The following is a 27528-nucleotide window of genomic DNA, read 5'->3' as shown; positions in this document are numbered from 1 at the left end:
ACTCAGATGTAGTCTTGCAGAGCTACTCAGACTCCCCCACTGCCTCAGCCTACTTTATGGCACTCCAGTCTGCAGGTTCATTGGTGACATGACATTTCTGCAGTTTCCAAAAGATTAGCTACAGTTCTCAAACCCACTAATCTAATCCTTCCCCGCACAGAAGTCAGGGCATTTTCCTCTCTATGAACAGAGGGTGAAGAGATGTTTCCTTTGCTGGTGATGTGTGGCAGGGTTACACAGCTGCTTCTGGCTGGAGGGAACAACCCAAACCAGCCAGGTCAACAGTAATGTCTGAAAGCACAGTTGGTTTCTTCATGGCACAAAGGCAACCTCAAAGAGCAACTGTTCAGCAGGATCCAGTGCAAACAGACAAAGACTACGGTGCTGTGTGCAGCCAAGGGGCACTAAAACCTGACAGGCCTTTGTTCTCCAGCAACTCAAACAATCCAGACCTGACCTGAAAGTCAGGCACTTCTAAACAGCAACACAACAGCTCTTAAGGCCAAGTCACATGAGCTTTAAAAAGCATCTTTAAAAAAAAAAAAAAAAAAAAGAAAAAAAAAATACTAACATATTATTCTTGGTAATATTTCAGATTCCAGTACCAGGGCTACAGAAGAACCTTTTGAAATATCTCCAGATGCTGACAAAGTTTATTTCCTGTCATTGTTTTGAAAATAATTTCCAAAATGCTCCAAACACAGGACTTGGGGAGGGAATAATTTAATTGGTTTTCAAATCTATATACTAAAACAACTCAGCCAAAAGCTCACGTGAACTCAGTACAATTATTTTTCTATGTACAAAACTTCAGAAGTAGTTTTGGATCATACAGCACAGGTTGTTACACTAATTCACCTCACACCTCTGAGAGCAAGGAAAGACTCCACTCTCATACTTACATAATAAGCAGGACAAACAGAGGTTGTATCAGTAGGGCAGTACACAAACAGTAAATATTAATCATTAAATGGAGAAGCAGCAATGCTGTGATAATTTAACCCTGTGTATTTTAGAAGAGATGGTTACACTCATAACAATGCCCCTACCAGTATCAGAGGTGGTATTTTCCATTACATTTTTTTCCTCTACAGGTCATCCTGTTTCAAAAGACACACACAGTAAAACCAGAAAACATGAAGTGTGGAGCAGCAAACACAAGCCAGAAAGAGATTAAATTCAACAGGATGGAGGCTCTTCTTGTAGAAATTAACAAAATGATAACGTGAGGCACATAAAGCAATACCACAATTAGATGAGATCAGGTAGAAAGTTTTCTGTCTAAATGGCTGAAGAAGTGGGCACTTCTCTTTAACCTTCAGCAGGTCAAACAGATCTTTTTAATGTACAATTAATAGCTCACCAGAGAAATCCACTATCACCTCCCCCAGCTGTGCCTAAAGACTCAAAAGAAGTGAGAAAGGAGGTGGACAGAAATTAAGAATAGGTTTCCAGCTAAAATGCCAGCACACAGAAGCATAACCTCAAATTTTCTGGGTATGGGGTAGCGGGGGAACTCACCCCAACTTTCCCGGATACATTACTATTAAGACCCCCTTTACAGGAGCTTCCTATAAAGGAAGCACTGGCACTGTCACAGACAGCATGGCTAGACTGCACTATTTGATCTACTCTACTATCTCCTGGGTATTTTCACTGCCTTTCATGAGGTTCCTTATATGCTCAAGGAACAGGAAAACCATGTGAAGGAAAATGCCTTACCTTTCATGCCGGTCAAATTTTAATCTTTCCAGGATCAATTTTAAGCAACAGGAAAGTTTAAGGTGAGATAAAAGCTATTCATCTTCATGTTCATTTTACTACACAAGGAAGCCTGATAATCAATGTGCAAGAGCAGTCTAATTATAAACCCTTCTGCCAGATGAATAAATCAGAGAGAAATGTTATTATAAAGACTGTTGAGAAAAGGTGGCTGAGCACTTTGGTGCTCAATACTTCACCACTGCTATTCACCAGTATCACAGGGGGTTATTGGCTCCCCCCAGTAATCTTGCAGCAAAAAAAATTAATTTTTTTAAAAAATATTTCTCTTCCCTTTCCTCTCTTAAGAAGTCTATCAATTGGTAGGCTTTTTAACAAGTTGAGTTTTAGTCCTATTCCTTCACAAAACTCCAGAATCTTTCACAAAAGCTGGCAGATAGATTACACAAAGCCAAGTCAGCCTGTTCATTTCCCAACCAAAAAGAATTTCCTCACAATTAATGTTTACCTTAAATGTACTGAAAAAATGAGCTGCTTTGGTTTTCAGAGGCCCAAGGTACCAGTACCTGAAAAAAGAACAGAAACAGAACTTCTAATATATCCAGGGGTCAATACTGGGAAAGGATGAAACCTTGCACTAAGTCAGAGCACACAGTTTGTCACTGAGTTAGGGCTCCCTGACAACCTTTAGCTTTTTGATACTCTAAGATAGTTCCTACACATCACCAGCAGCCTAGCAGTGACATCTCTATCCTGAGTTACACATCACCAAAATGCAGTGTATAATCTTCACTACGGGCAGCAGGACATCTCACTATTAGAATTTTACTTTGTTATGTGAGACAACTGGGGATGATTTAAAGGGCTGTGGTCTAACAGCTGGTGGTGTGCATTTCCACAGTATGCAATACAGCATATTTCCAAAGCTTGGAGGAAACAAAAAAGAACCCAAAAGCTTCAGTGACAAAAGAACCAGCAAATATTCATTAGTCCCAAAAGATTCTCACATCAAAATCAGGGTTTTACAAAATAAAAATCCTGCCAGCCACACAGCACTGTATAGAATCTAAAGACGTGACTCTGTTTAGGCAGGCTTGGCACACATTTTGATCAGAGTTTTTCATCAGAGAGGGTCAACAAAGCACATTAAACACCACCAGCTCAAGAGTACTGCATATCTGAAGATCTCATTAACCATTAGGGCATGCAACTGTGCCACCACTCCCCTCAAGCCACAAAATTGTCTGTAAAATAGTAACATAAAACAGCACCAGGTCTCCAGCAGCACAGTCCTTAGTAGAGGTATAGTCAGACACACTTCTGGAACTTGTTTAATGGCTTAACTCCCTTTGAGTTCTTTTCAGTTTAAGATCAGCTGCACTGGAAGACACCAAATGTTTTTAGTCCAATAGCTCATCTTTCACAGGCAGCAAAAGTGGATGAAGTGGGAAAGTATAAGAACAGGACAAGCACATGAGGATTTTGTTCCAAGCGGACTCTGAGCACCTGTTCATTTGTTGCTGAAGTGCTTTCCAAGCTGGACATGCTTCTCTGCGTTCAAAAACATTTATGGAAGGAAGCAAGGGTTGAGGATGTTTGTGTGCCCCATGTACCAAAAGTGCTGTCATGCCTCTAGCACTGAGTCCAAAGGACTCTTACAAAAGGGAAGTGCTGCAGAGAAAGATGTGAAGGCTGACACCAGGAGAAAACCAGGGCATGGGCAGGAAGCCCAGCAGGAGAGCAGAGCAGAGAGAAGTGCACTTCCTTGGACTGGGGGCTGCAATTAGCAGGAGAGCCTGCAGCACAGCCAAGTCAGCACCTACACAGCCTACTAAGCATGTCCCTGGCTTCCCAGGGACAAACAACCCGACCATTTACTGCATCTCCCCCATCCCACACCACCTCTAAAACATTTGCCAGACAGACTCCAGAGGTCTGCTACCTCTTCCTTCCCGACAAAGACAACTCATTCACCAAGAAGCATATGGTATTTCCTGACAGCTGCTTTTCCTCCATAAAAGTTTGGGGAGTGAGCTGCTTTGGCTCTGCTGCTCCTTCAGCAGATAATGCCCGTCATTTGATACACAGACAGTGACATGTTAAATGTCCATTTGGAGAAAGCCCAATAATTATGAGTTTACCATTCAGAGAACAGCCATTAGAGAGCACAGTCCATGTCATTTCTGGCAGGAACCTGAAGGGCATTTCTACTGCATCTGATGTCCCTTGTTGGAATTGAGTTTCAGAGTACACACGCAGCTTTTCATTGGCAGATGATGAAAAACAATGGCCAATTACTTTACTTAGACTTTACTCAAGGGAGAGATTTCCCCCCTGTTACAATCTGAATAAAGTTCCAGAAGTAGATACCACAAGGCAAGAAGAAAGTAAATACTTAAAAGAACAGGTCAGCACCAAATAAGTGTTTATTTCAAATTACAAGAATTCTGTTACATCTTACACTCTTGTGTGTAATGCAAGACCTACCAAGACTGGGTGCCTCTGCTTGATGCCTACACTCAAAGAATAGACTTACTTGAGAGAGGAGGGTGTGTCTTTTTAGGCAAAAGATGCTAAAAAGGGTTTCAAAAAATAGTATTTTCTTACTTGCTAACTTTAACTCCTGCATCTCTGTAAGATCCCCATCTTAAACCAGAGACTGCAAACACAGGCTGTTCCTTTTCTCCCTGTAAAAAAAAATAAACATTGCAAAATTGCTTTCTCTTACCTTGTTTCCAACTTTATTTCTGAAGTTGGAAAAATAGCATTTCTACATAAAAACTCCCGTTAAATTTCTACACAGAAATTTAACAGAAGAGGTATGACAAAGAGCTAACAACAATAAAGCTTAGCAGAATTTGAGCACTGTACATTGTATCTGCTCCAAGAAGGAATATAGGAAGTGAAATTTTGAACAGGTAGCCTGAGTTTGACTACACACCCAGAAACGGCCTTTTCATTTTGTGGATTTGACTGTTAGCCAAAAGCAAGGAGCTCTGCACAGTGACACAATGCTCTCACTGCAGAAATGTCCATTCTACAACTGAACAGAAAAATATTCAGAAACCATACAAGGCATAGTCAAAGGTTTTTCCATTTTGTATTTTTCAGTTTGTCAAAGAAAGCTATTAACTTCACAATACACGTGGCTGCATCAAATCAGCAGAGAGGTAATGCTATCTTTCACCATTGCTATAGAAATATCACTGGAGTAAGTTTTGTATTCATCAATACTCTCCGAGTTGCAAAGAAAGGTGATGCTGAGGCATTCTAGTGTTTTCTTCTGTTTAGATTGTCTGATGCCATAGCACATGGTGGAGAAATGACTGCCAGCAGAACTACTGATATCATAAACTAAAATTCCTAACAGCAATACACAGAGGAAAACCGGTCCATGTAAACATAAAACCATGAGAACAGGAAAGTTTAAGGAATGTTTGGTTTCAAATAAGTAGATGCTTTCACCTTGATCTGCAAGACATCAAGTGGAACTGTCTCTCCTTTCAAAATGGCCAATGTAGCATTAGTAATATGCCTGCAAGACAAACAGAAAAAAGCAAAGGAAAACAAACAGGAAGAAAGGAAATGAGTAAGCTTTAAAATTACATTTTTTTTCAGCAAATTCCACTGTGAGTCCAGGTAGGGGTTTTTTTCAGCAAAAGTAAAAAACCCCAGGGAAACGTACTGCACTTAACTGAAATCTGAAAGCAAAATGTGTTGTTGCAACACATGACAAAATCTAACAAACAGCAAAATACACAAAAAGCAAAAGGAAATCATCAGCCTAAGCTTTTGAGATATTCCTCCTTTTTGAGCTAATCTGGCAGGTCAGAGGCCAACTGTGTTACCTCCTGTTTCAGATACTTAACACACAAAGGACCCAAATCATAGTTTTATTTTAGTGGTAAGCAAATATTACAGCCTGGGAGAGAATGGGACAGCTTGGCTGGTCTCAACTCACATGTCTGAGATTGGACTGCATTAATATGTGCTAATTTATTTCGAAGTTTTTAATCAATGTAAATTACCTATCAGCAGTGCTTGTATCGTTTAGGTCTCCATTATGTTGTGGACAGTACCCAGGGCATTTTGTCATTTCAAGATGTAAAGACTTCGGAACCAAAATTTCTAAGTCCACTAAACAGTCCATGTTCAAATCTTGAAGCATATACTTGATTGAAACCCATTCCTTGTTTTTGAAGTTGGACAATATTTAGTTTCCACACTGCATACATTTCCAGTGTCTCAGGTGGACAAGAAAAAATTGCAATTTTCAGATCTAGCCCAATAGTCATGTGAATCAGTGGAAGAAACTGCCCTTGGTTTCATCAGGACTGAGACAGATAAAGAAGCTGCTCTTCCCACAGCCCATTTTCTCTCCCAGCTCTTATCTCTATCTAAGACCTTTACAATTCCTACACTCCAAAGGAAGAGGGTGCTGAAGGAACCAAAGCCCAAATATTTCTTTGAAAAATATCACTTCTGCACTTCTTAATTTAGGTTCTGTTACTGGTGCGGGTTGTTAAGCAGCCTATTGACCAAATTACCTTCAACTTCACCAGTGTGCTGCAGTCCCACCTGCACAGCTCATTACCTCAGGACAAGAAGATCATCCATTTCAAACAGCTTCTTCAGAACCCAGAAATAAATTATTATTTTAATCTTAGCTGCTGATTACAGCCTTGCCTATCTTTCTGAGCTTCAAAGAACTCTGGTAGTTTAATACAGCATGCTATGCCAGTTGGCTTGTGAGTTTTATGTATACCAGCAAGGGTTCCACAAAGAACACTGTCAGTGAGTTACTGGGAGAATGAGAGTGAAAAGATTTCAGGATCAAGAAGAAATATATTTTTTATTATTATGAGAGGAGAAGAAGGGAAAAATTGAAAAGAGATGAAGAAAAGAAAGATTATTTGAGTTACTTTTCTCTTTATAAGTGGACAAAAAGTCCTGCAGCAAACTGAACTGCAGGCAACAGATACCACCAGACTGGATCATATTCAGGATACCAAAGACAAGAATTGGGTTGCTGGATTACTGCCAGCATCATTCCCATCACAGGGAAAAGTCAGTCCTGCCCTGTAAAAGTCAGTAATGGGATCCAACCTTTCCCAAATTATTGTAGGCCTTACTTTACAAGTCCTAACCAGGCTACATGTGGACCAGTTTCTAGAATTTTTAGACTGGAGAAGGGTCAGAAAGAGGACTTATTTTTGGTTTATTTTATCATATCCTTGCTAAATCCTTGTCATACCCTTTCTGCTATTCCAAAGAGGCTGATCCTTTTAATCCCTTTTCCTTTTTAAACTCTGAGCATCACACGATCACAGGGAAATTAGCCACAGCAAATGATTTCTAATAATACATACATTTCCTTCTTTTAAGTTTTAGTCAGTTTTTGGAAGTCATTAACTCAGGCAAGTCCAGAGAATCATCAGGCTCTGCCCAGAGACTGCCAACTTCTATGTAACACAGAAGAAAAAGAAAAGCATCAAGCTACCAAGAAGCACTGCTCCTTGAAAACAAACATCAACGTTTCAGAAACATGTCATACTTACTGGACTTGATTTGTGCTCTCAGGATACAGTGTGTGGCTCAAACTGCAAGTTTTGCCAAGGGGTATGAATCCTATAGGAATCTTACTGAAGGCAGCCTGGACACATAAGGAAAGTAAATTAACATTTGCATGAAGCTTCCTGTGTGGAGATCACAGCTGTGTCTGGCATCACCCCTTTGGCACTGAGCAGCCAGGCACTTCCTCACACAATGACTCAGAATATGGCACCCAAATCTGTGAAGCCACCACTGCCAACTGGGTACAAAGGAGCTCTCTGTAATCATTAAGAGCATTGTTACATCCATTTTGGCAGCCACATCCCAACTAATGCATGGATTCTGTCAGCAATCTGCCATCTTTCTTAATACATCACAGGCTCTGAATTCTATTTACCACTGCAGAAATCCCCCTCTGACAGAGTAACCTTGCATAACAAAGAGGTTTTCTCACTTAAGAAAAGGAAATTAATTGATTCCTCTGACATCCAAATCAAGAAGTAGCAAAAGGTCTGATTTTTTGGAAGTCACTGACCATGTTATTTTTCTGTACAACTGTTCAGCAGAAGGGCTTGTTGAAGGAGCAAGTTATTACCCTGTACTTCATCTTAAACCTTGCTTCTTGAAGCATGTCAGCAAACCAAACTACCCCATACCCAGTGCCCCACGGCCCTCCTGGGCCATGCTGCCAGCAGCACTGGGACACAGCCAATTTGCAGCCACTAGGAAATTCCCATCTCACTGCACACCCAACCACTCTTCCCCGCTGTGTCCCTGCCACCTGCAAGTCCTCTCAAACGCCCTGCTCTCATTTTCTTCAGCACTGCTTTACAGTGTGCAAATGAGAGGCTGTTTGCAGCTCCTGCAATCAAGCTCTGTCTCCCTGGCTGCTAGGAACAGGGCTTCTGGAATACCTTGCACCGGCTCTTATGCAGGCAACCGTGGTGTGACATCCCTGAGGGAAAAGGGAAGCAGGGCACAGAGAGAGGGAGCTCAAGTGCAGATCTCTACCCCTAGACTGAGATGAAGGACAAGAATTCCTTGGCCAAAGACATTAAGTGACACAGTGGCAATACTACAGTGCAGTATTCCACCCATAATTGTGCTGGATGCAGAATTTCCTACGCTACTGTAAAATGATCCAAGCTACATCAAGATAAGAAGCCAAAAAAATAAAGAGAAACTAGCCAGTAAAGCCTCTAAACTTTTCTTCCACTACTGACAGATTGTAAAAGTCTCAGGATCCAACTATAATAATATTAGATTTAAAACAATGATGTCTCAGAATTGATATAACTAGCCTTCCTTTAAAAACATTGACTTGGTTGCAGAGTTCCCCTTGTCACATTCAGGCAATGAAAATGCCTAAACAGATACAATTCTAGCTGCCAAGGGTATCATCATAATCTTGCCTGGATCATTTAACTGAGTTTTTGCCAGCTCCTGCCAGAAGGTTTCAGGAACAATGATTCCCTCCTTTCTTCAATAACACTGTCCTCCCACTTTTTAAAGAAAAGTCTCTCCCATTTTCATTCAGAGTGATCCACCTTGAGAGGTTAAAATTTGCTTAGTACAGCCATCTGCATAGGTAGGTATGCACTGCTTGAAGAAACAGCAAAGCAATCCCACAGCAGTAGGAGTGTGACCATAACTGAATTCGGTTTCAAGCCTGTACAAATACAAGAAAAACATGTACTTTTGCCCAATACTTCTGCCAAACAAAGTGGCATGCACAGCTGGTCCATGGGTCTTTGAAAATTGAGCATTTGGCTTCTCCACAATCCCTGCTCTGATGCTGGAAAATTCCCAAAGCCATGGCTTGGGAGTGACTGCACTCCCTCAGAAAGGGAACAAAGAACAACAGGCAGCATTGCAGGACAGCAGCCCAGCCGGACTGCTGCACAGCAAGCTGGCTCCAGACTAGTAAGCAATGTATTTTCTGGAGGCAGCTGAGGCCAAGAGATCACAGTGGATGCACAAGATGTTCCAAGAAATAAACACAATTTTTAAAATGACATCCTCTCACCTCATCTGATCTACGGAGAAGTCCAGTTACAACCTGAAAAACATGAGAAATGCTCAGCTCCAAGAATATAATTTTTCGGTTACAGTAAAAAGCTACGAAATTCTTTACCACGTGTACTCTTTGAGAAGATTTAAGGAGCAGCTACTCTTTTATGCTACAGTTGTTTACATAGGAAAGAAGGAATGTTCAGCTTCAAAACATGTTGGAAACAGCAGGTTTATGAGTGTGCCTGAGTACATGCTGGCATCACAACCAATGCCAATGAAAATGTTTTAACTGAATGATGCTCTGCATAATGCAAAACCAGCACTGGTCAATGCAATTAACAAAAGGCCAGAACAAACTTGCAGATGTATTCTGATCCCTTTCTCTTAAGGTCATTGCATTCATTTAGCCACTTTCTTATGGAATGAGTAGTTAGCAACCAGGAACTGCTTGAATTAAATACAGTCTTGAAAAAGAGAGTATCCCCCAGTTCTGCTCCTGTCATTAATCATCTTGACAATAGGCATTTATTAAATACGTTTCATGCTTCGTTATCATTCCCACGTAATTTTTAAATTATCAGATTCCCACTTAGCAAAATATGTATTCCTCCTGGGGAGTATATAGAAAGGAAGGAACTTTGAAAATCAAACCATTACAACTACATAACACAGAAAGAAAAATTTAGAACCATGTCCCTCCAAAGAGTTTGCTCATTCTAGAATAAAGTTCTGGAAGACAGTTATGTCACACACTCTTTTTGCCCCCACTCCCATCATCTCTTTAATACCAATGAGCATGGTGTTCTGTCCCCAGAATATTATAACATTTACTGAAAACACAGATATTAAACTGGACAGATCTTTAGGAACTGTTGTCATGATGCTGCTACCTTGCACAGATTCAATCTTCTTGCCCTCAACCCAACTGTGATTCTCAACAAACCAGGCTCATGCAGTACCTCTTGGACTGTGCCATCTCCTCCTGCAATAATGATCAGATCCGTGTTTTCCATTAATTCCAGAAGCTTTTTCGCTTGTCCCTCATAATCAGTCTGAAGAAACAGAGATCCAACAGAGGACTCAAATGACTATTTTTAGTGTATCTCTTTTATAGAAAAAAGAATTGTCTATCCATCTGGTTAATAGTTATTTTTATATAGGCACACAGTACTGTATATTATTTACATTCAGAGTTTTTTTTCAACTTATAAAACCAGTTTGATGCATAATATAATATGTGCAAGCACACACACAGGTTAAAAGAACTATCAAAGCACATCTTATTCAATAGAGCTAGAATATCACAGCAATCCTCTTATTTCCAGATAATATTACACTGAAACAAATCCAGAAGCCAGAAACTTGCAGAAAAACTCACACTATCTCTAACAGCCAAAGTGCTCAAGTGCATCTCCTGAAACAAAGCATCAACTACATAAAAGGCCACTGCCTGACAGCCACTGACAATGGATTTAGCAGTAAAGAGTACCAACTTTTTAAACCATCAAAACTGTTTTCTACAAAATAAAGTCTTTTACAGAACCATCTCAGACTCACTTCCTTGCCTAGCCCTGCTCTGCCAGCATGTCATGTCTGACGCTACCAAGCATCAGCTTTAAGCCTTGCAAAATAATTTCTTCTCTTAGGGTGGGACTAGGTATTTTTAATGAACAGAGAAAACGATTAATAAAAACAGTATTTTAATACTAAACCTTGTGGAAAAGATTACAAGACAGAAAGATGCATTTCAGAGTACTTTGCTGTTAGGACACACTGACTATTATGCAATCCACATATCACAGCCTCCAAAAAACTGCAGACAGATCAGAATCCCTTCAATGTTTCCTTGTTCTTTTCTTTCCAAAGAAAACTTGTTTGTTAACTCACACCATTTAGAGCTCAGCTTTCTGCTTTCATGGTAGGAATTTTGAATTATTTGGAGGGACACAGAAATAATTTCAGTGTAAAGACAAAAGGTGATTTTTTAAATTAATCTGAACAGTTCAACTGCATGTCACAATTCCTCACTTTTCAACTGAAGCTTCAAGTTCAGGCAGAAATGACAAATTCAACAGCAATGGGCATGTACCACTAGCCAGCAGTCAAATATTTAGAGAGTTTTCTCTCAAACATGAATTACAGAAGGACTGCTTTAGACAGACAAACAAGCATATGTACTGCTTTAGATAAAAATTTAAATCCCACTATGCTGTTTGAAAACTAACTGTGAATTAAAAAGATTAGGTATTGGTTTAATATCTTAGTATTTATTTCTTTCTGTAAGGTGTCTACAGGACAACTGAGAATTCCAAATGCATACAGATTTGAATTTCAATTCTTCAAGAGGAGAAAGATGAGTGTCAATATTTCTAAAGTAGCAGAACCTATCAGTTCTTACCTTAACCACAGTTACATCCAAGCCAGATAAGTGCAAAATTGGTGCAGCATTCTTTTCAAAAAGGTTCCCAGCTTTGCTAGAAATAACAGAGTAAAAACTGTTTAATGAGTCTTGTGGCTAAAAAAAAATTAAAAAGGAAAGAAATAAATGAATAGCAAGAAAAAATCTACTTAAAACCAAGCATTCAATCTCCACAATCAGTCACTCAACCTGACAGTCAGAAAAGATGAGATTTCATGTGGTTCAAATGTATTACACTTCTAGTCTCATAGCTCAGATGTCAGGGTTTTGTTGCAGTTTTAATAAATGCACAAGATGCTATCTAACTTTTGCAAAAAATAATTTAAAAAACCCATTAAAACAAATTAAGATTTCCAGAAAGTAATTTATGAGAAAATGCATGACTTACAAAGTACCAGCCTTTATGACCACAAAGACGGCCCATGCAGGCTTTAAGAAATATTTTTAAAATCTGAGTTATTTATTACTACATATTATTAAATAAGGTTAGAAGCAAAACTCTATCTGACCTTTTTTGTTACAGGACTGGTAACTTTATGCCTGCCATTGCATAATAAAATAATTATATCACTAACTATAAATTGTTTATAAGTAGAAACATGAGACTTGATTTATACTATGTATTTTCCAGACCCACAAAGGCGTGAGTCCAAGCACTTCCATGTCAGCTATAATATTCCCCTTATATTGGTCACAACAACTCTCTGCCCCTCCACAAAATGCAACTATCCCAAAGTGTAGCTGATCAGCAGAAACAGACACACATCACATCCAAGATTATGTTTTTTCTGCTAATGAGCACATAAAAATAGCAGCCCACCTCTTCCAGGAGTCTTGCTCCAAGCCCATATTTAGCCTCTCAGTTTGTGGGCACATGCCTTTTAAGGGCAGGTTCCCACAGAAGTAAGATCACTTCTTGCCAACTTTAAGTCTTGAACCAATCAAGGTCATCTCTTATTTCTATACTTTTTGAGGATGGAAATATATCACATGGAAAAGTATGGATGGAATACAAAGGAATTCTACTACATACGAAGGAATGACGAAGGCCAAAACACAGGATTAAAGAAAAAGAATTATATATAAATATATATTTAGAAATCTTTCTTCCACCTCAAGCAACTAATTCTATTTCTCATCTCAATATTTTTTGTGAAATAAAGTTTGGCATAGTTACATAGCACCAGCTTGGCATCAGAGGGAGGCAAAAATGAGCTCAAACATCTGGCTGGCTTTTATAGTGAATAGCAGAGCAAAAATGCAGAAAGAGTGGCTCAAATGAGAGGGATGAGAAGAAGGAATTTTACCCTTTGCAAGCTGCTGGGTTGAGGAAGACTGTTGCTTTCTTCAATGGCATAGTGGCAGGGATCAGCTGGTTGCCAAAAGCCTAAGTAAGAGAAAAAAAGCAGGGCTTAGTTTATCTTTTAAGCACACTGCTAAAACAGTTAAAAATAATGCATCTCTACAAATGTCAATGGGCTTTCAAACCTCATGACATTCAAATGACTTCCACCTTCAGCCATTGTACAGGTCTCTCATTCAAAGACCTGCACTCTTAGCAGCAGCTCACATCACTGTCATATGTACTCTTTAGCCCATTTGTACAATTCCACCACCATTTCATTTTGTCAACCTCTGGTTTTCTGCAATGGGCAGAGATCCAGGGAGCTTTCCTTGACTCCAAGGTTACTGGATTTTCTTTCCTTATGTAATTCTCATACACCTGCCTGTCACCTTCTTTCTGCATTCTTTCCAACTTTTGAACTTTAATTCCTCTATCTCTTCTACTCATTTTAGTATTTTCCATGCTTCAGTTTTTGAAGACAGGAAAGATAATTACAAGAGAATCTGCCTTGATCTATAAGCAAGTCCACTGTTTCTTACACTTTTTTTTAAACTAATCTCTCTCTATAAAAATCATTCAATTCCTCTTCAACTTTTAATCTAATTCTGAAGAGGCGTCTCAATTTTAAATTCTTTCCTCCACAAAGCCTCTTGCACTTTGTACCTATTTCTAAAGCTATTCAGCACAGGCAAGGAAATGCAAAACTTCCATGCCTGTTACATCTGCTCTGTAAGCCTCTAGAAGGTCACTTAAAGGCATCCCCACTAACACACCAAATCAAACTGGATTTGAACATAAGGAATACAAGGTATTCAGTAATACAATCCAAAAGCCCCAGAAAGAGTATGAACCAAAGACTACGCTGCTGAACATGGCCCAGCTAACTGTCCCTGTTTTTTTCCCCTTTACCTTGAAAGTTAAACCCCCCAGCAGGAATTTTTACATTGAAAGTGGTGATATTGTACACAAAGAACAGTACATTTTAGTGGTTATTAGCTGTTCAAACTTATTATTAATTCCACTCTCAAACTTTGCTCAGGAAACCTCAATTTAAAGAAGGGTACAGCTGGCTGTGCTGCTTGAAACATCTGAATTTCTTCTTCAGGAAAGAATAAGGATGAGAGAAGTTGTTGAGAGTAAAGAAATCTTCAAAGAAAGTGAAACAAATGAATAGCTCTTAAGCTTTACTCAAAGATCGGCTGGAAAACAGATCAACTTATTATATTGCAATTGTTGGGTGGGAACTGGGGAATAGGGGACCTCTAGCATGTTACAGCTGTTAGAAACAAGTAATTATTTGTTTAGGCGGCACAATATGATGTATTTGCATGCCCCAAACAATCCAACAAGGCTCTAAACAACCCAACAAGGCTCATAAAGATTTTATTAGTAGTGACATAATTGCTTCTTTATGTAATATACTTAGACATTTATGTTATATACAGGGACATATCTAAAGCAAATGCTGATTTTTAAGTCAGGAAGTAAAAAAATAATAATGCAATATTATAGAAGTCTTTCAGAGCAGAACGTAAGTAAAGACAACCAATAGACATAAGATAAAAATGGTTATTAAATATATATATGAGGGTATAATTTAGGTAAGTCAATGCCTTTTTTACTTTCTTGTCAAATTCACAGTTCTAGGTATTGTATTTCTGGACTTCTAAAATGACAATCACTATTTTACAACTATGAAAAACCCTTTTATACAAAGCTTTTATAGTGCTTTATGAATACCAGCAAAGAAACTACATTCTTTTACAGAAAACTACCCTTTGAGTGAATTGAAATTCCTCTGAGTGAATTGTTTGTCAGCTAAACAGCACCTCTTTAACACGTACCCAGAGTTCAGCAACAAGGTCAATCAGCAAGACTGATTTGCCAAGGAAGTCCAAGTCAGCTGACACTGACTTATTCCAGAGACAGAGGTGTAAAATGCTAAAAACATGATTAACGGGTTCTTTATTATAGAATCTTTCCATAATTGTTTGCCACACCAAGGTCATCATAAACTGGTATTTAAATTCAGACACACATGGCAGAACCTTTGCAGGAAATACTGCTGTGGTGGATACCTTCTCAGCAAGGCAGCTTCCTCATCGATTTGATAATGTAACAGGCTTAAAAACCTAAAAATCCAATGTAAAAATAGTAAGAACTTCACACACACTTCATTCAGACTAAACTTTTTCTTTGGTGAGTTTGCCTCTATTTTTTCCCAATACTTATATACAGCACTATAGTAAGTAGCATTTTCCAAACAATTTTAGACTGTTGTTATTCTGAAGAACATACCAGACACTTAATGCCTTAATGTAGTACTGCTGTGTGTTTTCAAGCACTATTTGGCACTGACACATCAGTGAAATGGGAACTGCAGCAAGAATTGATTACTAGGCTTTTTGGTTCATTCCTTTCTAATGCAGGAGTCTTCTGCAGGACATTTTCCCAAGCTTTAACCACTAAAATTGCAGGAAGCTCTACTGACAGTACTTTTGTATTTTCATTTGTAAGAATAAGCCATAATGGAATAGAACCTGTCACTTAATAACTAGATTTAAGAAATTGGAAATTCAGGATTTCCACAAGTGAACTATCTGCTGGTACCAGTCTTTTCCTTAGCACTTACACCTTTTTGATAATACACACAAACTACTTCATCAGCTCCTTTTAAAAAAATTGGTTTAATTTGGTCAGCATGCTTCAAATACTGAGGTATTAACGGCTATTTTTTGTGATATAAAAATTTGATATTTGTTATTATGCAGTAAAAATTAATATTGAAAACGTAAGACTCTGAAATTACAAGTATTGTTTCTGAAAGCAGTATTTTCAGAGAAAGATTTTCCTTGTTCTTTCATGAGCAGTGAGTTCCCTTACATCTATTCTGGCATGAAAATCCATTGCACAAGACAAGTTCCTATGAAAATCTTTCAACAGCAGACAGGCTGAAATTGGGATAATTCAGGTACACAACACTTCTCTACTGAGAAACATAATTTTCACCATTCTACTCAGGCCTCAGTATGTAGCAATGATGGGAGCAGTGTTACACCCTGCAACCAAAGATCTGTCATGAGGAAGCAGGTTTAGAATAAACTTTATTTGTGGGAGGTAAAAAATCTTAAAAATCCCACAGAAGTGATGTCACCCATGGGCAGCAGCACTTACACCTCCAGAAAACTACTTATTAAGGACAAGATTTCTTTGTGGGGATATTAGAGTATGGGAGTTTATTGACTGCTGTTTGCCCCTGCAGGCCACAAACTATGAAATGCAACAGTTACCCTGAGAGGGTAACTCTCCCTCCCTGAACAGTGGCCTTCTTGTCACTGATAAGCAATCAGGCTGTCCCCATTAAGTTCCCAGTAAATGGGTCCCAAAAGAGCTGGGTCAGTCAGTCATCACAGCTGGCATCCCTGATACAGTCACTCAGGGTTAAACAGACAAGGGCAAGATCTCTGCAGCTGAGCACTGACACAAAGCAGTCTGTGCTGATTCTGCCCAGACTACACCTCCCCTGTTGGGGCTGGGATTTCATTCTTATCAACAAATCATCTTCCTGCCAGAAGTGTACAGGCACAGAGCAATTGCATGTGCAGCAGTGGAGGTCTGGGTAGCTCCAGCAGTGACTAAGATCACCCCAAGGATAACGCTGCACTCCCCTGCAGCAGCAGCCCAGACACACAAGGGGCAGCACCCGCTGCGCAGCCCTGGGCACTAAGGGAAAGAACACAGACGGCATCATTAGAAGGCTTGTCACGTAGTAAAGGCCTGCTGGGAAAATCTCAGGAGCTCTGAACAACCAAGATAAGAGGGAGATTTCAATCTGATTTTATTACTTTAAAAGGCATTACCTGGGCTTCTTGGCATGCAGCTCTTCGTAGCAGGTTATCGCTATCAGGTAAGACAGAAAAGAGAGGGGACATTACATTGTGTAAGTTTAAAACAATTTGCTCATTTTTAAAATGTAGGTACATACCCCTTTTACACACAGTTTGACAACACTGAAAAAGAAAAAAACCCAAAACATTTTAAGGATAAAACACCCCCATTTATGCACATATGCATATTTTGTTTCTGCACACAAACATTCTTTCTACAGAAAAGAAAAGCAGAAAACAAAGACCAGGATGCCAAGTGTGCTGAGATTACATAAACTCTGGCACACTGTGTAACTGTGATTTATTTGTTAAATTGCTACGTAACTATACTCCAGAGCTCAGGTGTGGGTTTTTCCAACATTCTCACTACCTGGTGTTTACACTGAAGATACTTACCATTCTGGCAGCGTAGAAGGGTTCTAGAGAGGACTTAAGTCTTTGTGCATTACAACTGTGAACTCCCCTCTCCATCAGTTTGCAAGCCAAACACGCATAAATGCAGCACCTTCCACCCACCTAGGTCTGAACACAGCCCAAGAAGTACCTCAGAGAGGTGAACAAGCACTCATCTCATGAAGTGAAGTGTAAAACCAAAAGAGAGATGATCAGTGTTAGATATGTCACAGATGGTCTTTTCATAAATACAGTCCTGACTTGTCATGGCAAGCATGGTATATGGACAGCAAGCCTCAGAGACACAGCTACTGAGTGAGGAATGAAAGTCTACTCCTTCCCCAGCCCCAGAAATGCCCTATTTCCTCTTGCAGACAAAATGGCAACTACAGCTCTGCTGTGCCCAGAGTCTTGCCTGTACTCTAAGTACCAACACTCTCCATCCTTCAGCTTGCCCTTACTAATAGCTGGCAAGAACATATATTTTTTGTCTCAAAATATCACATACAAAAACCCTCACTTACAGGCAGCATACCAAAATGAACATTATATCAAGCAAAAGGATTAAAGGCCAACCAGAGAAAAACAGGTGACTGGGAGAACAGCACACTTCTGCCCCAAAGTGTGGCTCATCAGGCCAAACCCTGCCATGGAAATGGCAGAAGAGAAGGCAAGGCCAAACCAAGTGCCATCTATTTGATTCCATGGGTTTACAGTATTTATCTGACACTGGAACTACATAAGCTGCTCTTTTTGGCATCACCAAGAGATGCTGCAATGCCATAAAATGAGTAGGGTGACTTCAGGTGAGATATAAAATTGGTTCTGAGAAAATAACAATGGTATAAAATCCACAGATTTATTTCTGGTAATAATGAAAAGACAAAGGAAGAGTTCAAGCATGGAAAAAGAAAATATGTGAACAATACCTCATCAGGATAACAAGTAACTTGGATGTCTGCAAAAAAAATTCCTCAGAGGCATGCTGTCATATTTGCTCCTTAAAACCAAAGGAGTAGATAATTTGTATTAAGCACCTGCAATATCACTTAGAGGAGCAACAGCTTGGGTTTGATTGCTGTAATATGATGGAAATGCACCAGGCAAAATAACTCTGGAAAGGTTTATGTTCCAAGCTTTGCAACAGCAGTGTCATAGCTAACTCCAGCTCAATCAAAACAGTGTGACAGATTGAGTCCACACTGTGCCACTGAGGGCATGAGCCCCCACACATTTCCCCCCTCCCTCAGTGACTACACGTGGCCAAAGCAAACACAAAATAATAACTGCAATTTCAATACACGAAGTTGAAATATTACAGGATATCAAGGAGCCCCCACTGTCATGGGGGGCTCCATGGCCCCATGGCCACACAGTTGATGTCTTCAAGAACTGCTGTCCTAACCTTCTGAACAAATCCCAAACTCTTATTCGTTTATTTCACACTGATGCTATTTTGTTCAGGAGTCAAGCTCTGTCACCCTATCAGCCAGTCTATTTTCCTGATGCGTCCAGCTTTATGCTGCAGTGTTAATTGCCTTTAAAATGAAGTCCAGCAACACTTTCCAAATGCAAGCAGAAGACACTGTGCTCTCTTTTTCAACCTCAAAGATCCTCAAAACAACTGTCAAGGATTCACCTCAAGGAGCCTTACCCATAAAAATTGAGCTTGACAGTTTAGACACCAACATCTATGCTGATTTCCTCCTGCACTGAAGCACTTAAGGAGACAGCAGAAGCCTTTTCAACAGCCTATTTCAACACTTACCATTTTGGTGTCAAAGGAAAACTTTAGCTTCTGAGAGAAGAATCATTTACCATCCAGCAATTTCCAGGTGATTTGTCTCACTTCTCACAGCACCTGGAATCCCATACCATCCCAGCCATACTCATTGGATTTCCACTTAATTCAGCTGGGACATTTCAAAGTCAGCCGAGTTTGTCAAGGACACCTCAAGTTTGGTTTAAAGATGCCAGGTAACATGAATTTTTTATTTCCTTAAAATATTATGTCAACACTTAACTAGCTTCAAAGCCCAGAAAAAACAGCACAAGTGCACTCACAGGGATGCATCTGTAAGAACAGCAGCACTCCTTCTGCATTACAGCTGTTACATTTACTCACCTCACAGCACTCACTTAAAGTACCCCAAGTAGGCCTGCAAGTCCTCTGCAGGTCATAACAATCAATAAACAGAGCTGGAAAATGTGAAAACCAGCTAAAAGGTAACTTCTTAAAGCCTTCTGCCACAGCATGCATTCATTCTCAAAATATGACTGCTCACCACCTCCCAGAGAAGATGAGACTTTAATAATAAATGTAATATTTTGTTGATCTTTTGTACTTTATTGTCTACAGTTAGGTAGTAACAAAGCCTTTTCAACAATGCTCAAATATGAGCAGGTGGAGGCTGAGGGAAATTGCTCCACTGCCTTAAAGAACACACAGAGATTTCTTCTGACTTGCACCATATCCGCAGCAAACTAAAAATCAATTTTTACTTTACGTTTCCCCTAAGGGCTTATCTACACAATTCAGCCTTAAAGTCAAACAGACAGGCAATGTTGCATCTGCTGGCCAACTCAGGGCTGTATTCCTGCTGTGAGAATTAAGCATCACACAACTTACAGCTGGGCCAACTTGCTTAAGCAGTAAAAAATCGGGAAACGGAGAGGAACAAACAGTGGCAGCAGGGTATGGAAGAAAGAGGCTGTCCTAGGCTGAACCCACAGACAGAACATTCCCAGCAAAGCCTCAAGGCCAACAGCCACAGCAGCACAGACTCTGTGGAGAACAGAGCAGGCACACCAAAAATGGAACCAACAGAAAGGACACGAGTGGCTGTGCAGGGCTCCCCACGCTCCAGCCGTGCCAGGTTGCCAGCACACAACACTCTGAGAACACAACATCCCTGTGACTCGCCTGGACAGGGCTGTTCTGATCTCTCGGCAACATCCCTAGGGCAGGGCAGGGCAACTGGCCACTGCTCCTGTCCTGAACATTCTCAGCTGGAATACACAACTTAGTATGGATGCTCCTCAAGATGAGACTGAGTCCTGTGCCCCAGAGTCAGCAGAAGCCAGGGTGGGAAGGACAGTTCCCATGATGAAAGGTCACCCGGGGCAGCAATGAATGCAACAAGCAGAAGACAATGAAGTTGAATTTAAGCTGTTTGAGGGTCTCAGCTGACAGCAAAGGTCTGTCTTAGAGCCAGCCAAAGCAACTCCCCTAAAAGTGATCACACTACAAAAGTAAAAAGAAGCTCAGCATCTCATTCCAAAATGGGTTGTCAGCATTAAATCTAAGACCATTAAATATACTCAAATATAAAGAAGCCTAAAAACTTCAAAGTTCAGTGTTTGCATCAAAACACAGAGTTTTGTGAGGAGAAACTTGACCAAAGCTGTGCACACAGGATCAGTCCTCAGGAGCTGTATCAGAACTCCCGAAAAAGATTTTATCTTAGCAGAGAGCTTTTTTGGCTGCTTCTAATACAGCAAGAGCACAGAATCCTCTTTATTGGATATTAGAATTCACTTCCATCTTGGTCTTGGAAGGGCATGAAAGACAAATCTTAGGTTTCATCAGCTTTACCTACAACTCAGAATTTATACTCTTTTTTTGACAAAGTTTTGATGAAATAAAGTCAGCTACTCAAGAAGTATATGCAGAAAGGTGACAAAGTGAGTTATCAGCTGGCAAACACACAGAGACTAACATTCAAATTGTAGATAACAGCACCACTCAGGATTACTGGCAGGCAGTCAAAGGCTCAGGTGCTTTGCCAGCACTTTCTACTGAGAATGTCAATACTTTTAACATATACAGAGTAAAACTAAGTACGTGATGAGTCCACAACCTCAGCAAAATATCCAGGGTCTCCATCCTGACATGGTGATGATCACTTTTGCAGTGACATCACTGTAACAGTCTGGTCAAACCTGACAATCAGTTCAGCTGATGTCCATCATGCTGGAGATTTCACTTCTGCTGATTTTACAGAGCTGGTAACTCACTGCACCACCTGGGCATACAAAGAACAGCTGCAGCTCAATTCAGGAAAGGTGACCCAGGACATAAAGTTGAGAGGGGATTCCAAACTTAGTGATAATTTTAGAACAATCATATGGTAAAGAACAATTGTTTTTGTAATCAACCTCCCCTGCGTATGTTAAGCAGACGTATGTTACTGAATGTGAGCACACATCTGACAATCTGCATACCCTGCAAGCTTTGATCTAGAAAATTAAATTACGTGTCCCTTCTACCTGCAGCATCTTATGCTATAGATTAAAATGAGCCTAATATATAAATTCATGCAATCCAGAGAAATTCAAGATAACCGAACATGTAGCAGCACTGAGTTATCCTCCTACTTCTCACATAGCACAAGAGTATTTGCTATCCTAAACGCAAAGCAATGGATTTTTAAAACATATTCTTTAATGACAACAAAAGGAATTTAAAGAATGGCAAAGGGGTTCTAGTTAACAGTAGTTCAACCAGACATAACTCCTATCATTTGACACATTAAAAACCTTTGCCACCTCCTGACTGACAGCCCTGTGGAAGAGGTACCTTCTGTACTATCACATGCTTAGAAGGGCTGAATACACGTTGGGGAGGGGGAATAAACACAAGGTTTCCTCTTTTTATTTTTCCTGCTCATCCAAAACTCCTTACTTTCAAATCAGTCAGTATTTGAACAAACATCTCCCAAACTGAAAGGCTAATAATACACTGATCCAGAAACTAATTGCTGCAGGAAGAAAGTACCAGGACTAAGCAGCTCCTCAACCTTTTCAGTTATTGTCATCCACAACCTTTAGACCAATCAAGCCACAATCCATGGCACCCCAGTGCCCCTCTTCCCTTTACATCCTAGGGAGCACAAGGGCATCCACACCAGGCTCCACAGCAGTCTTCAGGGTATGTAAGGGGGACTCTCATGTCCATTTCCCAGTCAGGAAAGAGGCAATGGGAACAAGCCTGGAAAAGGAAGCATTCTTTTTGTCCATAGAGCATCCTACAAAGTCTTAAGGAAGTACTTCAGAGCTCTTCTGTCATTATGAATTTGTCGAGACTGTCTACAGAAGAACAGCCATTTATCTGCAGGACAGATTGTTATTTACAATAGCTCCACTTAATGCCAGCATCATGGCTGCTGCATCCAGAAGAAGGAACCTTGAGAAGTCAAAAAAGCAAATGACCTTCTCCTCGCAAGAGAAATATTTTAGAAAATCCGCAAGGACAGAAAGAGGGATGGAGGATGGCAAACAAAAATTTTCTTTGGCTGCAAATAAACTAACAACATCTCAGCTACTTCCAAGAAGTCAGAAGCTAATCTGAACCAAGAGGCTCATCTGTGCTAATGCAAGGCCCTTCATCAGGAACTTGTGATGCCAAAAACCAAAGCACAAGACCTCACTACACTTCAAATGTGTTCTAGAAGGGCCAGTATCAGTCCAGCCAGGCATGGCTCATGCATAGCAATTGGGCCTCTGATGTGGATGACAACAAGCCTCGGGGCCAACACAGCCCCTTACAGATCCTTCATTAACCCCTCCAAGCACTGCCTGTGGCAATCTGTGCATGGGGCAAAAGGTACCTCTGCTCCCCAGGACAACTGGGACATAGACAAAGAAACGGGGAAAAGGGAATGTGCAGAAACACTCACACCAAAAGCCATCCCCACAAGCTGCAGAGAGGGATACTGGCCTACTCCCAGATGTCCACCTGCCACAAGGTAAGGTCCTCACCGTTCACAGAGTACCACAAAGGGCTTTTGAGACCACCTTTGAATTATTTTTTACACTCCTGCCATCAGGCTCTTGTTGTTCCTTGCTTTTCTCTAACCTGGATAAAACAACTCTCCACAGAGAATGGCCCAGAAATTGCTAAACAGTTGTCAGTGTTTCCAAGCAGTGTTTAGAACTCTGAAAGCAGTAGCTACGGCCTACACCGAGCTGTCATCACAGGATTTCCAACCTTGCATTTCCAGTGTCTCCTAAGGAAATGCTATATTTTCCTTTACAGATAAAAGGGAGATTGGAGAATGGGATACATAATTTTGTTCTGCCCCCAGTACATCTTCTGGGTTAAAGCACCATGCCTACTCTTGGGGTAAACAGCCCCCACACACCAAAATTTAGATACCAAAGATTCCCTTTCTGGTTGTTTGCCTTTCATATTTTCCTCCTTATTCCCCATTTCATCACCTGTGGCACACTCCACCTTCTCTGTGATCCAAACACAATTTCACCACCACCACACAAGAAATCAATGTACATCTGAAACCAACACCACATGGGCACAAGAACTCCCAGACACACCAAACACAAAGGGGACACTGAGCCTCAGTGCTTCAGGTAAGAAGCAGCAACTCAAGCAGATGTAGCAGGCAAAACAAAGGCTGATTTAATGCCAAAGTCCCAAGGCAAAAGGACATGAAGAAACAGAGCATAAAAACAACAGATTTACTTTCCTAACTTTTCCACCGAGGCTTTGGCAGTATTGCAATGTACACAGTAAAGGGCACTGTTAAAAACCTGACTAAACAATTAAAAATCATTAAGACAGTGACAATAAACAGCAGAATCAAAAGCAACAGTTTTTTAAAATAATTTGGTTACATCTGATTTTCAGTCAATGCATTAACCATAATCTTAAAGGACAAAGATTAAAATATAAACTCAGCTTTTTAAAAAACACAAATGAGGAATTTACTTACTGTAACAGACATTTACTCCACAGGTAAGCAGTGGGAATGGCACCACTAGATATAACTTATGGGAGGAGCAGCTGACAGGCTCCTTCCCAGCTGAGTGGGTGACAACAGCAAAGACCACACCAGGGAGGGACAGCACAAGGCTGCCGGTGCCGGGCTTCAAGAAAGAGATAAGGACTTCTGCTACAGCAAAAGGGAGCTGGGGAAACCCATGGGCACAGGACCCCCACGATGGGATGGGCCATGCTTAGCACATCCTGCAGGCTTGGTTCCAGTCATCTTTATAATACAGGCTAAAAACAAGCAAGCTGAAGGTACACGTACGGCCCATGACATTCTTTTTCAAGTTAGAAGACAGAAAACCTCCTCCTGTCCAGGAGGCCCCACCATCGGTCATGCCAGTCAGACACTCCCACTGTTTAAACCTCCCGCCTGAACCCGCTCCAGTCCCACAACACGGCCGACGTGGGGAGGCAGAGAAAGGCACCGAGCTTCCCACGCCCACAGCTGCTGAAGCAGGAGGAGACCCATCCCCTCCGGCTGCCGGGGCCCTCCGACAGGCGAGCCCCATTTTAGGCGCTTCCCCTCTCCATCTCCGCCTCCGTCCCGGCCCCAGCCCGCATTACCAGTGCTTCCCATAGAGCCAGTGTCCGCCCCAGCCCAGCAGGCAGGCCCCGAACGTGGATTTCTTCCAGTGCTGCCTGAGGGTGGCCAGCACTTTCGCCATCGCGCCCCGCCGGCCGCCCGCCGGCCGCGCCGCCGCTCCCGCGCCCGGCCCGGCCCGGCTGGAAACGGCTCCCGCGGCGCCGGCGTTCCGGCCGCGCAACATGGACACGAACACACACATAGCGCCCGCGGAGCCCGAGGAAAGGAGTTTTCACTCTTCCCAGAGCCCCGGCGCTCGCTGCCTTGCTCCAGCCGACTGCCATAGGCTCTTGGCTGTCAGCGCTGACGATGTCGGGAGCACGAGGAGATGGAGCATAGCAGAGAACAGAAGTGAATAGGTATTTCTTCTACATCAATAAAACTGTTCACGGTGTTGCCCCTGCCCGCACACACACACACACACACACAGAGGGACACACAGACACACAAACCATTAATAACCCCAAGAAAACCCCAAACCTGCCAAAAACACCAAACCCGAAACCAACCGAACAAAACAAAAGGACAACAAACCCAAAGAAATTCAAAACGAAACTCACAAGTAAAACCAAATCACAATCAAACAAACAACAAACCTAAAATATTCCAGAATACGCAGTTAGGAGAAATGTTGTCAATGGGTTTGCTGTTTAAGCCTAACCACCGGGATGACCATAAGAACCTGGAGAAACATCTCCAATCACATACGGAAAACACCGATAGCACGAGGAGGCCATGCAGCCATGAACAGCACCAACATCCTGCCAGGGGAAGGTGGAAACATAACCAAGAGGCAAGATCTGACCTCATCATGGAAAAAGCTTTGGGATAAACTCCTGTTGGTGCCTCTCCCAGCATTGGGTTGTAACTAGTATTCTCTATAACTATTTTTTACAAGGTATCCCACCCAGCCGATCAAGGGAAGCCAGTATATGTAGTCTTTTTGGATTTCAGTATAGATTTTTGTCAGGAAAATCCACAAATGCCAGAAGTTTATGTTCAAAAGGAGACAGAGGAGTCCTGCAGCTTCATTCGAATGAAGGGAGAGAGTCCACTGGGGCACACACCCGCGGGGTTTTCTCTCTCGAGGTTTCAGAGGGCGCAGCCTCCTTTTACCCTGAACTCCCGGCCACATGTTGGTCTCTGCCTTTCCCCACTGCCTGAGGAACTGGGAAGGTACATCCTTTCTGAACTGCCCGCGACATACCCCTCCTTGAACCTATTTTTTTACCCCACAGTTCTGAAGCTTCTGCACACTCTTGTTTGTTTCAGGAGCCAAACCATCTGAGCTCGGCAAACCTGCTGCCCAAAGTGAGTATAGACATTAAGACCCATTTCAAATACGTTAACACCCACAATGAGGCATTGATTTAGAAGAATTAAAGACTGTAGTCAAAATAGATAGTGCTGAGATAATGTAGCTAGGACTTCCCTTTTGCTAACAGAAGCCAGACTGAAGGAACTCATAAATCTTGGAAGGAACTGATAAATCAGGGAAGCTGTCAAACTAGGCTTTTGCATCCTGAATAATCAATAGACCCCATGAATCATAAATCAAACAGTCCTGGAAAAAACAGGATTTAGCGGTCACGAACACTAAAGGTTAAAAAGTCAAGGGAGGAAGACCCATCTTACTTCATCATTTTGGGACCCCACCCTATAAAAAAGACCACCGACCCATTTCAAAGAAGAAACTACGCATGCTTGATGGCTTTTTGGGCTAATTACCATACGAAGCGGGGAATGGGAGGTACCAGAGTTATGAATATGCATTTGTAGTTTGTGTATTCAATACTCCTGTACATAAAAGACCCTGTGATGATCTGTAAATTGCGCGTGTGTTTTTGGGAGCTATCCCGCACGCTGCCCGGCGTTGTAATAAACATACACTTTCTAACTTTGAACTGTTAGAGAGTCTTTGTCCGTCATAGTTGGATATTGGTATTAGATCAATATCCATAGTTTTTTAATAAATCATTTTGGTGAGCAAGCCAGGAGAACTGCTCTCTCTGGCCGTGGGGCCGGTGGGGTCTGGGACCCCCTCTAGGCGCCTGCCCAAAGTTTTCGGGGTGAGGGCTCCTAAGACCTTATCATCCACCCGGGGAAAGACCAGAACCTCCTGGAACTACAGACAAAAGGTATGTTTAAAGAAAAACGTATTGAATGCAGGTACCTTTGAATAGAGGCGGCTTATAAGTCATAAGAGACATCTTATGCAAAGCAGAGGCCTGACTGGGTTTTGGAATCTCCGAGGAGTGTTGTATGGCTGTTGTGTTCCAGGTAAAGCTGGTCACTGTTGGCTGCATCCCGGGGAGAGGAGCAGCGGTGGCACAGAGCTGCTGGTATTGGTTATAGGAACGTAGTGGCTCCAATTTTGGTTTGTCCAGGTAAATCTGGTCACTGTTGGCTGTATCCCAGGGAGGGGAGCAGCGGCGGCACAGAGCTGCCAGTTTTGGTTATAGGAGCAAAGTGGCTCCAATTTGGCTTGTAGTTTGAAGGTGCACTTTAGTAATTCATAATCTGAGAGGCTAGCCTGAATTTTTGAGGCGAACAGCGTCCCATTCTGAGTTGCGGTCGCGAGCGCCGGATGTGTGTGGATATTTGTGTCTGTTTGGGTTTTCTTTGTGATTGCGTGCTTACAAAAAGAATAATTTGTGTACCGTATGTGTACGAATTGTGAAAGTTTGTGTTGTAAGTGTTTTTGTTTTTAAAGTGTGTTACTAACCCTTGTAAGTGTTATAAATTTAAAGTTGTAAGAGATTTTAAAACCCCCGCTAATCCGCGGAAGGATATCTCTGTCTGAAAAAGTGGAAGGATTCGGAG

The 27528-nt window shown here is 41.4% G+C and overlaps 1 protein-coding gene across 1 annotated transcript in view; it reads right to left on the bottom strand.

Moving 5' to 3' along the window:
- Window positions 1–24810, bottom strand: part of AGK (acylglycerol kinase) — a 35637-nt gene extending 10827 nt beyond the window's left edge. Inside the window, exons 1-10 of the mRNA XM_083860500.1 lie at window positions 24687–24810; window positions 16913–16952; window positions 13015–13094; window positions 11687–11762; window positions 10248–10340; window positions 9302–9334; window positions 7281–7375; window positions 5188–5257; window positions 4330–4409; window positions 2231–2288 (exon numbers count right to left, since the gene is read on the bottom strand). Coding sequence (XP_083716626.1) covers window positions 2231–2288; window positions 4330–4409; window positions 5188–5257; window positions 7281–7375; window positions 9302–9334; window positions 10248–10340; window positions 11687–11762; window positions 13015–13094; window positions 16913–16952; window positions 24687–24787 — 726 coding nt within the window. The 5' untranslated portion in view covers window positions 24788–24810. The remainder of the gene's footprint in view (window positions 1–2230; window positions 2289–4329; window positions 4410–5187; window positions 5258–7280; window positions 7376–9301; window positions 9335–10247; window positions 10341–11686; window positions 11763–13014; window positions 13095–16912; window positions 16953–24686) is intronic.
- Between the last annotated feature and the right edge of the window lie 2718 nt (window positions 24811–27528).

The sequence above is a fragment of the Zosterops lateralis genome (genome assembly GCF_965231275.1).
Source record: "Zosterops lateralis genome assembly, chromosome: 4".
NCBI lineage: Eukaryota > Metazoa > Chordata > Aves > Passeriformes > Zosteropidae > Zosterops > Zosterops lateralis.
Note: the sequence above shows the minus strand (reverse complement) of the source record. Positions and strands in the feature narration are given on the sequence as shown.